Raw genomic sequence first — 12,303 nt, forward strand, 5'->3', positions numbered from 1 at the left:
AGGGAAAGAAAGGGTGAGCAAGCAGAGGCTTGCCATTGCATTTGTTCTGGGGTACTTCCTTCTGAGCCCGCTCCTGACTGCGCACAGAGGCAGGGTGAGCAAGCAGGTAGGGATTCCCAAAGGGAGAGGAAGGTGAATGATCAGGAGCGGTGGCTCTTTGTATCCCTTGCTTCCCCAATCTGCTCGAGTTAAAGGGTTAACAGTCGGAAGGGGAGGAAGTGTTGCTGTGCACAGTGCAGAGCAGCCCCCCCCCCCAAGTGGGCCCAAACCTTCCAGGGACTGATGCATCTCAGCAGCTGCTCATCAGCAGGCAGGACAGATACAGGAAACCTGAACAGCTTGTTTTACAGAAGCAAACATGATAAGGAGTGTGCATATCTCAAGCAGTAATCCTGTCTCTCTCACAAACCACCTCCAGCTCTATGGAAAAGCTGTAATCTGTTTCCAGCCTTAGAAAAGTGTAGTCTTGCAGGCGATTATATACTTTGGCTGAAATCCCATCACAATTACAAGGGGGTAAGTCCCATTGAAGTGGACAGAGACCTTGACCGAAGCCTCTTAAGGATGCTTACTTAAGACTAGCTCTTTACTGAGCCCCATCAGATTTACTCCTGAATAAACACTGCTATTGATGGTGTTGCATCAATGGGCAGTGTGCTTCACAGAGTTTCATGAGCAAAGTCGGATATCCTATGGAGCTCACCAGCTAATGTTGACAACGGGGAGAAGATATGTGGAGAAGGGAGACTTATAGGAAAAGGGTAGCAATAATGCAAAGAATGAGTGCAGTTACATATAAAGTACTTAACATATACTTCATGGACACTGGTCCTGAAAGACCTACATTGGCTCCCAGAACGTTTCTTAGCATAATTCAAAGTGTTGGTGCTGACCTTTAAAGCCCTAAACGGCCTCGGTCCAGCATACCTGAAGGAGTGTCTCTCCACCCCCATTGTTCTGCCCGGACACTGAGGTCCAGCGCCAAGGGCCTTTTGCCGGTTCCCTTGCTGCGAGAAGCAAAGCTACAGGGAACCAGGCAGAGGGCCTTCTCGGTAGTGGCACCCACCCTGTGGAATAATAATAATAAATTTATTATTTATACCCCGCCCATCTGGCTGGGTTTCCCCAGCCACTCTGGGCGGCTTCCAACAGAAGTATTAAAATACAATAATTTATTAAACATTAAAAGCTTCCCTAAACAGGGCTGCCTCCCATCAGATGTCAAAGAGATACACAACTCCCTGACATATAGAAAACATCTGAAGGCAGCCCCGTTTAGGGAAGTTTTTAATGTGTGACATTAATGTATTTTAATCTCTGTTGGAAGCTGTCCAGAGTGGCTGGGGAAACCCAAGCGGATGGGCGAGGTACAAATAATAAATTATTATTATTATTATTGACAGTACCTTTGTTACAAGCAACCAAGATGTCACAAATTTAGTGAGCAAGCTTTTGAGTTCTCCAGAATTCTTCATCGGACTGAATATTAAGCAGGTGGGGGGGTGGGGGGGAGGAAAAGCTGACTTTATGTTGAAGCCACAATGTCTGCATTTAGTCCAAGACGGCATGTATGAGATATAATAGAGCCTAATCTAATGATGTCTGCTGGTGCTGTGCAGGTTTCAAGTTGCACCTAAGGACTGCCGGGACAAAGAAGCAAATGATGGCTGATCCCCGTTTATGAAAGTATAAAACCCAGCAGTTATCTGGAGCTTTCTCCAACCCTTAAGCGACACACACAGATGGAAAGGGAAACAAGAGATAATTGACTTGTTATTCATTGTTGTTGTTTAGTCGTTTAGTCGTGTCCGACTCTTCGTGACCCCATGGACCATAGCACGCCAGGCACTCCTGTCTTGCACTGCCTCCCGCAGTTTGGTCAAACTCATGTTCGTAGCTTCGAGAACACTGTCCAACCATCTTGTCCTCTGTCGTCCCCTTCTCCTAGTGCCCTCAATCTTTCCCAACATCAGGGTCTTTTCCAAGGATTCTTCTCTTCTCATGAGGTGGCCAAAGTATTGGAGCCTCAGCTTCACGATCCGTCCTTCCAGGGAGCACTCAGGGCTGATTTCCTTAAGAATGGATAGGTTTGATCTTCTTGCAGTCCATGGGACTCTCAAGAGTCTCCTCCAGCACCATAATTCAAAAGCATCAATTCTTCGGCGATCAGCCTTCTTTATGGTCCAACTCTCACTTCCATACATCACTACTGGGAAAACCATAGCTTTAACTATACGGACCTTTGTCGGCAAGGTGATGTCTCTGCTTTTTAAGATGCTGTCTAGGTTTGTCATTGCTTTTCTCCCAAGAAGCAGGCGTCTTTTAATTTCGTGACTGCTGTCACCATCTGCAGTGATCAAGGAGCCCAAGAAAGTAAAATCTCTCACTGCCTCCATTTCTTCCCCTTCTATTTGCCAGGAGGTGATGGGACCAGTGGCCATGATCTTGGTTTTTTTGATGTTGAGCTTCAGACCATATTTTGCGCTCTCCTCTTTCACCCTCATTAAAAGGTTCTTTAATTCCTCCTCGCTTTCTGCCATCAAGGTTGTGTCATCTGCATATCTGAGGTTGTTGATATTTCTTCCAGCAATCTTAATTCCGGCTTGGGATTCATCTAGTCCAGCCTTTCGCATGATGAATTCTGCATATAAGTTAAATAAGCAGGGAGACAATATACAACCTTGTCGTACTCCTTTCCCAATTTTGAACCAATCAGTTGTTCCATATCCAGTTCTAACTGTAGCTTCTTGTCCCACATAGAGATTTCTCAGGAGACAGATGAGGTGATCAGGCACTCCCATTTCTTTAAGAACTTGCCATAGTTTGCTGTGGTCGACACAGTCAAAGGCTTTTGCATAGTCAATGAAGCAGAAGTAGACGTTTTTCTGGAACTCTCTAGCTTTCTCCATAATCCAGCGCATGTTTGCTATTTGGTCTCTGGTTCCTCTGCCCTTTCGAAATCCAGCTTGCACTTCTGGGAGTTCTCGGTCCACATACTGCCTAAGCCTGCCTTGTAGAATTTTAAGCATAACCTTGCTAGCGTGTGAAATGAGCGCAATTGTGCGGTAGTTGGAGCATTCTTTGGCACTGCCCTTCTTTGGAATTGGGATGTAGACTGATCTTCAGTTCAGCTGGAATATCATCACTTCCACTGGCCTTGTTATTAGCAATGCTTTCTAAGGCCCATTTGACTTCACTCTCCAAGATGTCTGGCTCAAGGTCAGCAACCACACTACCTGAGGTGTACGAGACCTCCATATCTTTCTGGTATAATTCCTCTGTGTATTCTTGCCACCTCTTCTTGATGTCTTCTGCTTCTGTTAGGTCCTTACCACTTTTGTCCTTGATTATGGTAATCTTTGTACGAAATGTTCCTTTCATATCTCCAATTTTCTTGAACAGATCTCTGGTTTTCCCCATTCTATTGTTTTCCTCTATTTCTTTGCATTGCTCATTTAAGAAGACCCTCTTGTCTCTCCTTGCTGTTTTTTGGAAATCTGCATTCAGTTTCCTGTATCTTTCCCTATCTCCCTTGCATTTTGCTTGCCTCCTCTCCTCCGCTATTTGTAAGGCCTCGTTGGACAGCCATTTTGCTTTCTTGCATTTCCTTTTCCTTGGGATGGTTTTCATTGCTGCCTCCTGTATAATGTTACGAGCCTCCATCCATAGTTCTTCAGGCACTCTGTCCACCAAATCTAAATCCTTAAACCTGTTCCTCACTTCCACTGTGTATTCATAAGGGATTTGATTTAGATTGTATCTTACTGGCCCAGTGGTTTTTCCTACTTTCTTCAGTTTAAGCTGGAATTTTGCTATAAGAAGCTGATGATCTGAGTTACAGTCAGCTCCAGGTCTTGTTTTTGCTGACTGTATGGAGCTTCTCCATCTTTGGCTGCAGAGAATATAATCAATCTGATTTCGATGCTGTCCATTTGGTGATATCCATGTGTAGAGTCGTCTCTTGTGTTGTTGGAATAGAGTGTTTGTGATGACCAGCTTGTTCTCTTGACAGAACTCTATTAGCCTTTGCCCTGCTTCATTTTGAACTCCAAGGCCAAACTTGCCAGTTGTTCCTTTTATCTCTTGATTCCCTACTTTAGCATTCCAGTCCCCTGTAATGAGAAGAACATCCTTCTTTGGTGTCATTTCTAGAAGGTGTTGTAGGTCTTCATAGAATTGGTCAATTTCACTTTCTTCAGCACCGGTAGTTGGTGCATAAACTTGGATTACTGTGATGTTAAAAGGTCTGCCTTGGATTCGTATCGAGATCATTCTGTCATTTTTGAGATTGCATCCCATTACAGCTTTTGCCACTCTTTTGTTGACTATGAGGGCCACTCCATTTCTGCTACAGGATTCTTGCCCACAGTAGTAGATATGATAGTCATCCGAACTGAATTCGCCCATTCCCTTCCATTTTAGTTCACTGATGCCCAGGATGTCGATATTTATTCTTGTCATCTCATTTTTGACCACATCCAGCTTACCTCCACTCATGGTTCTTACATTCCAGGTTCCTATGCAATATTTTTCTTTACAGCATCGGACTTTCCTTTCGCTTCCAGGCATATCCGCAACTGAGCGTCCTTTCGGCTTTGGCCCAGCCGCTTCATCAGCTCTGAATCTACTTGTACTTGTCCTCCGCTCTTCCTCAGTAGCATGTTGGACGCCTTCCGACCTGAGGGGCTCATCTTCCAGCGTCATAACTTTTATATGCCTGTTGTCTTTGTCCATGGAGTTTTCTTGGCAGGGATACTGGAGTGGCTTGCCAGTTCCTTCTCCAGGTGGATCACGTTTAGTCAAAACTCTCCACTATGACCTGTCCATCTTGGGTGGCCCTGCATGGCATAGCTCATAGCTTCTCTGAGTTATTCAAGCCCCTTCGCCACGACAAGGCATTGATCCATGAAGGGGGACTTGTTATTCATAATTAGCAGCATTATTATGCTGCTCCGTAACTGAAGTTCTGACGGTGGCATATATAAAAATTGTTAAAACAATGAACATCTTTCAAGAAAACAATATACAGTATAAAACACAGCACAGCAGAGATGACCAACAAAATTAAATCAAAACAGGCCGTAAAAACTTTAAGAACCCCAAACATCAACATCTATGGGAAATCAGAGAATAATAAATTCTCACTTGGCATTGAAAATACCATAGAAAGCAAGGTTCTGTCTCCTGTCCCACATTATGGACGAGGATGATTTCCCTTGCTTTTTATTTGTCTTGGGGAATATGTGTATAGTTACAGGAGTGAGGTGCCAAGAGTCATAGGATATGCCAAGTCCACTCGTGGAGCTACAAGCAGTTTCAAAACAGGAAGCAAAGGCAAGAACAGACAGAGATTTTACAATGGAGGGAAGTAAGCAATGGAGTCTCCAAAGGATCTCCGCTGGGAATTGTGCCATCTTGGTGACTTTAAAAAAATATGAGCCCAATCTAGGGAGGACTGATCTACATAGCCACGCGCCGCTGTGTAACAACGAAATGGAACATCCCTGTTTAGCAGCAGTATACGCGAGTCTCAGATTGGGACTCGGAAACAAACTTTGCCTTCTAAGTGAGATGATGGGGCCTCGTGAATGAGAGTCCAAGCAACTTGTACTGTATGCACACGGGTGGGCGGGAGCGCAAGTTTCCCGCAACATCGATTCTACCCATCTCCAGGGGGGAAAGTCCGTTCGTGTGAAGGAGGCCTTCCGGGAGCGAAGAGGGGAGGCTCGCAGGGAGAGCACCGGGGCAGCTGGCGTTCGTTTGGAAGCCGCTCCGCTCTCCCGTCCCGCCTCGCTGCGAGCGGAGATCCCGAGCGCTACTGGGCAAAGCAGCCACGTTGTGTCGCCCCCAGCGCCGCTCGCGGGAGCCCGGGACGCCTCCGGGGATCCCCATTGGCCGGCTCCCTCCGACGCGTCACGGCGGGGGCGGGGCTCCCATCAGCTGTTTGGGTAATGCCAGGAAGCAAGTGTATTTTGGAAACAATGCCGTGTGCGGCTGGCGGCGGCGGCGGCGGCGCCTGAGGTTGCAGCCCGGGGACTTTCCGGCTCCCGCTCTTTCCGCTGGCCGCGCTCGCTGGCGCTGCTGTTGCAGCAGCAGATCAGATCAGATCAGGCGAGGGTTCCGCTTTTCAGGGTTCTCTGATCCCGACTTGCAGCGGCTCCCGAGCCTCTTGCCTAAAGGAGACGCTCGCTGGCTGCAAAGCCCCGAAAACAGTCCCGCCCAGGCGGAGTCGCAAGTAGGGCACCAGGTCAGTAGTGACTTCGGGGTGGTGTTTGTTAGTGTGTGTGTGTGTGTCGCGCGTGTGTGTATAGATATTGGTGTATAGATGTTTGTGGGTGTGTGATATTATTTGATCCGTCAGAGGCGTTGCCTACAGACGGGGAGGACGAGTTAACTCCTGCCTAAGCATCACTCTCATGGGTCGCCTTTGATCAGATCTTCATTTCAACTTTTAACGGGATTGTTGCATTTCCTAAGTAAGTACCTACTGTTACTCGGCTTCAGCTTTCACGATTAGGTGGGCTGTAAGTTTAAACGAATGAATGAATGAATTCTCTGAAGGGCTTCGTTAGAGGTATATGGATCTTAATGTTCTGCGATCTCAATGCAGTGTGAGCTGATAAGTAGAGCACACCCCCCCCACAATCTCTCTAGTTTAGGGGTGGTGCTTTTGGGGTTTTTTAATCTTACTTTTAAAATTTCAGCGTCTACCGTTAAGAAAAACGTTTGTTGGCAAATGTATATCTGCTTCACCTTTTCTTTCCATGCACCAGAAAACTGGGATCTCATGAGGTCACACAGCCTTACCCCTTCCACTTTTTCTCCTAACTTTCATGGGAACAACATGGGAATAACATCATTCCAGTTAAGCAGAATGAGAAGTATCAGTGATCACTGAGTTTTCTATGAAGGCTGCCACTTTTTTCTGGCAAGGCTTCTGTGCCTCTAAAACAACTACTCTGCAGTCAGAAACTCAAAGGGGAAAACTTACCAGTAAATGTGTTGGATTTGTACCTGTCAGCTAGCTGTTAGGACTGCCACTTTTGTTCTGGGACAACTCCTATCTCAGACAGATTAAGTGAACTAGTGGTACCATAAAACCTTTGATACCAACAGTTCAACCATCTCAGTGGTTCCTAATGGCTTCCTTCACTGTGGCTTCTTGGCATGCTGTAAATAATATAGTTCAATTCATCTTTCACTATCTCAAAATAGAAATACTTGAGCCTCTTCCCTTGAGAGACATCCGTAGTAAAGAGATCTTGAACTCTTTACATAAAGCAACGGTTCAGGCAGGTGCCAAAAGGAGTGACTTTTTAAAAAACTGCTTATTTGCTTTGTGTTACTAATAAAAAAGGAGTCATTTCCTTTAGGTGGTTTGGCCACTAATGTGCTGCAGAGACAAATACTTAACTAAAGGATCAAATGACTTTATATACCAGATGCGCTCTGCAAAGTACTGCATTTTTCAAATGGTCTTAATAACTTTGGAGTTTCTTTGTGTGTGTGTGTGTGTGTGTGTGTGTTTTGTAAGGATGTCTTTTGGTCTCATCCTGAATTGAACTGATGCATTTCAGTCTTAAATCTCTGAGGAACAGAAGGTGCAGGGAAGAGTTAAAAAGGGAATTGCTTTGTTTTGGTTAACTGGCAGTGCATGTGTGTCCTATAGCCTTCCTCTTTGCTTCGCTCTTGAGAGCAGGCAAGTGGCTGCAATGTTTTGTTCGAGGCTTCTTTTTTTCTGAGGGAAGGCTGGAGGGAGATGGAAGAATGTATGCATTGTATAGTCCCCAACAGGTGTTTCCAAGTTGGGAGAACTGCAGCACTATTCTAATTTTACATGATTTTTAAAAAAGAAGTTGCTTGCTGAACTGACTTCCTTCTTTCAAAGGGATATGATTATTATTTATTATGCTTTGACAGCTCTTTCAGGAAATGTAGAGCAGCTTATGCAGGGCTCCCAGCTGCTGACCAGGCTGGAATTTTCTATAACGTTATAAATATATCAGCATCAAGTGCTCTCAACTTGCCCTCCTAAGTGATTTCTAGGGTAGGCCATGCCTGTGGTCTATATTCCTTATCCTTAAATAACCACTGTAAAGATTTTCCTCCCTTCAAAAACCTGTTCCTTCTCCAAGCTTATTTCTTTCCATCCTGTCCTACTTCCAAGGATCGGAGACTCTCTTGTCAGCCTCCCAATCTGGTGAGGTGGATAGCCTGAAGCAGAGTGCAGAGTTTCTCCCAAGCTTCATGCTCAACCAATCCCAATGTCCCCGTCACTGCACAAAACAACCCACACAGGCAGCCCTATGGTCAATCTCTTGGACTGAGCCCCACTGAACACAGCTGAACTTGCATCAGATTGCAATGTAAGGGAACACTTTGGCTTTGAGATCTGCTGTGCATAGAATCTTATTGAATGTTCAGACAAGTGGTAGGGAACCTGTGCCTCTCCAGAAGTTTTCATAGGATCGTGGAATTGTAGAGTTGGAAGGGCCCCCAAGGGTCATCTAGTCCAAGCCCCTGCAATGCAAGAATCCTGCCCACAGCTGTCCATGGGTGGGTGGTGTTGGGCTGCAATTCCCATCAGCCCCCGCCAGCATGGCCAGTCATCAGGGACGAAGGGAGCTGTAGTGCAGCAAGCTCTGGAGGTCCACAGGTTCGCCACCACTTTTATAGACCTCTGCAAGCCTATTTTTTATGGTGGGGTATATAGTATAAGGCCCTGACTACAGTGACAGCCAGTGTCTCGAGACATTTATGGAGATTTGAGGCCTACCCTACTAGATAACCATGCTTCAGTCATGAGCTCGGGTGCAGGGCCGGTAGGAAGTACTGTGAGTGATAGCAAGGGCCAGCAATATCCTTCCTGCCCCCAGGCCCTATTGTTCAAAACATGGCCAGCTCTGTTCTCCTCTTTTTTACTTTTACAGCCACTTGTCCTTCCATTTGCAGTTTCAAGACTTGTCCTTTTCCATTTGCCCCTTGCTGACTTTTCACTTGGAAGGTTGTCTGAATTCATGTAACCGAAGGCACCTCCCAAGAAGTGGAAGGAAAAGCTGAGAAGATTCTCTTCTGCAATGTGTATTGCGAGCTTCCAATGCAACTACAGTAGAAGGAAAAGCAGAGCATGTGATACTCTCCCCTCCACCCCCGCCTCAGCCTGGACCAACAAGATATTACTCTTACTGTTTCAGGAAATGTTGACTCCTATTCCACTTACTTGTAATCTGTAATCTTCATCTTTCTTCTTGTACTTTAGATATGGTGTGTGCATGTTCTGGAACTTTGAGCTTAACAGCCCAGTGTTATGAATTCCTATACAGTATAGAAGTCACATTAACCTCAGTAGTAATGGACTTGTTTCCAGGTAAGGGTGTTTATGATTGAAGCCATCTAGTACCAATTTGCACATCTTGACTCTGAAGGAAGCTCCGCTGAGTTCAATCGGAAGCTTCTCCCAATTGCAACTTTTAAGCAGAAGTTTGGGATGTCTCTCCCTTTTTCTTTCCCCAGAGACCTTGGAAGAGGGATTGTTAAATGGTCTCCAGTAGTGACATCCTATGCTTAGGCTCTGGATTTATAATACCAAGTGGCGCTGTGGGTTAAACCACAGAGTCTAGGGCTTGCTGATCAGAAGGTCGGCGGTTCGAATCCCTGCAACGGGGTGAGCTCCCGTTGCTCGGTCCCAGCTCCTGCCCACCTAGCAGTTCAAAAGCACATCAAAGTGCAAGTAGATAAATAGGAACCGCTACAGTGGGAAGGTAAACGGCGTTTCCGTGCGCTGCTCTGGTTTGCCAGAAGCAGCTTTGTCATGCTGGCCACATGACCCGGAAGCTGTCTGCGGACAAACGCCGGCACCCTTGGCTTATAGAGCGAGATGAGCGCTGGAACCCCAGAGTCGAACACGACTGGACCTGATGGTCAGGGGCCCCTTTACCTTTTACCTATTTCTCTTGCAGTGAATTCAGAAATTGTTTATGCTGCAGCCTACTGGTCTGTTTTAAAGTTCTTCTTACTGCTAGTTAAACTACAAATCTATGGATCTGAATAGTGCCATAGGTGACATGAAAACCAAATCGTATGAACATCAGAAGACCAGGCGAGCATCCTAACTAGTCCAGCTTCCTGTTCTCACAAGCAGGAGCTGAGCTCAGCAGCATTCTCCCCTCCTGTGGTTTCCAGGAACTGGTATTCAGAAGCAGTATTCTGTTTAGTGAGGATACACCACATAGGTTGAATCATTCAAACCTAAGACAGCTTCACAGCACAGTGAAACTTAACTGGAATTGGACTGTATTTGCAGCTGAATTCTATGCAGGTTCAGTTGGAAGTCCTTCTGATTTCTGTAAGACCTACGCCGGTATTCCCAAGGAGAAGCATGCAACACTCCTCTGTGCCAAGGCTCTTGATAAAAGTCTTGCAGGTTATATTGCACAAACCACAGCAAAACAAATGACCCAAAGATTGAATTTAACTTCCTTGTTCAGGGTCTGGAGGCATTTATTTGTGTGTGTGTGCATGTGTTTAGATTATGCTAGTTTTAAAAGGAATAGCAAGGGACTTAATTGCTGGTTGTAAGGAGCTTTAAAAAACACTACATTGCCTGCTCTTGTAATCTCTGACCCAAGGACATGCCCGTGGACATCTCTGGTTTTATATGTTCAAGCATTTTATGGAACTGCTAAAAGGAACTGAAGCTTTTTCTTGCCTTGGCTTTTCTTCAGAGGTGGTCATCAAAAACTTCTTATTTTGAGCAGTTCAGTTTTAACAGAGAAGGGAGAGATATTTGGATTTGGGAATTCATCAGAAGAGATGTTCTACTCCGTTGTCGGAGGCAGTATGCCTCTGAATACCAGTTTTCGGAAATCAAAAGTGGAAATAGGACTGTTGCACTTGTGTTTTGCTGGTGGGCTTCCGCTGGCATCCGTTTGGTCACTATCAGAACATGATGGTGAACTGGATGGGCCTTTGACACAATCCTAGCAGAGCTCTCCTTATGTTTTCCTGTCTTAGACTTATGGCAATACTCTGTCTGTCCATCTTGGTGCCTATTGATCTTTCTGTGCAGAAGAATGAGAATTAAAAGTTGTTGAACTTACGTGCACTGCACAGAGGTGGTGGGTGGTCTTTCTGGCAGCTGGGACACTCAGTACTTCTTATATACACTGTACCACACAAGGCCATCATCATGTTGGTTCTTCTGTATTTCTCTATGCAGTCTGCTGGCATTTTGGTGGATGCAGAAGTTTTGGGAGAGGGGCTTGGTCTTACTTCTTCCCTGATTATTGATAGGCCAATTCTGTTGGGCAACATCCCAACAAGCCTCTTTCTCCCCAAGGCCCTCATTCATCCTAACCTTTCCCCTGTTGACTACATCATTCAGACTGGCAACAGCACCCGACAACCTTCACTTCGTTGGGTTCCATCTTGTGTGGGCATTTTCGGAAATCAGGTGTCTGATCAGATGGCTAGGAAGGCTCTGGGATAGAGAGACATTGATCTTGGACATAAATGGGCATAAATTAGGCGAACAGCAAAAGCAGTGGAAGGTGGGTTCCATAGGTTGGAGGTTATTCTTCTTTTCTCCAATATTGGATGATTTTTGTATTTTTACAATGAAAGGGTGACAGAGACAAGTTAGTTTGCTCAGAGTTTTCATGGGGCATTGTGCTCTCCAGAGTGGCTTGTACTCTGGATGTTGTGAGGTTTGTGGGATGGAGAAAATGATTCATCATATTCTACAGGATTGCTTGCAGTATATGGAAGACTGAGGACCTCTATTACGTAGTTTTGTGATGTGTGTATGTTACAAGTTTTCTGTGGGGTTTTTCTCTGGGGTTCAATGTTTGATAGTTTATAGCAATTCATGAAGGATACAACACTGTGGTTGAAATGTGGCCTTTCCTTGGACTTGCTATGCCATTAAACCTGGATGAGAGGCTGCAGTTATGAGCAGTCACCAGCAATTCCCAACTTGTTACTCAAGAAGGAAGCAATGCTGTCTCCCACCAAGAAGCAGTTATAAGCCTCTTATTGAGAACTTCTATTGATCTGATCCCCTTACGCTGGGCAATAAGAAGTTCATCTTCTGTCTTGTCGGCTAAGGTGTTTTGAGTTGCCAGTGACCGATCTGCTCCAGGTGTTTATAGGATTATAAGCGTTCTCTAGATCCATTTTGATCTCGGTTTGGAATATTTCATCAACGTGGGGTACGCTTTGGATTTCTTGGCTTGGTTACCAAACAGTCACCACCCAGTCCTACTTGATCCTCAAGAGTTTCAGCAGTGTATTGCAACTAAATCC

General features: G+C 45.4%; 1 protein-coding gene across 6 annotated transcripts in view; it reads left to right on the forward strand.

The window, feature by feature from the left end:
• BMF (Bcl2 modifying factor) overlaps positions 1-12,303 on the forward strand; it is a 68,503-nt gene that overhangs the window by 16,122 nt on the left and 40,078 nt on the right. Inside the window, exons 1-2 of one of the 6 annotated variants that reach the window (XM_088670986.1) lie at positions 5,965-6,247; positions 9,260-9,367. The exons of 1 other annotated variant lie outside the window; for it this stretch is intronic. In XM_088670986.1, the coding sequence (XP_088527112.1) occupies positions 9,262-9,367 (106 nt within the window). In that variant the 5' untranslated portion in view covers positions 5,965-6,247; positions 9,260-9,261. Of the gene's footprint in view, positions 1-5,943; positions 6,248-9,259; positions 9,368-12,303 lie in introns of those variants that run through there. 4 more of the 6 variants (XM_088670979.1, XM_035110935.3, XM_088670991.1 and 1 more) reach the window with 4 other exon arrangements.

The sequence above is a fragment of the Zootoca vivipara genome, chromosome 1 (genome assembly GCF_965207765.1).
Source record: "Zootoca vivipara chromosome 1, rZooViv2.hap1.1, whole genome shotgun sequence".
NCBI classification, from domain to species: domain Eukaryota; kingdom Metazoa; phylum Chordata; class Lepidosauria; order Squamata; family Lacertidae; genus Zootoca; species Zootoca vivipara.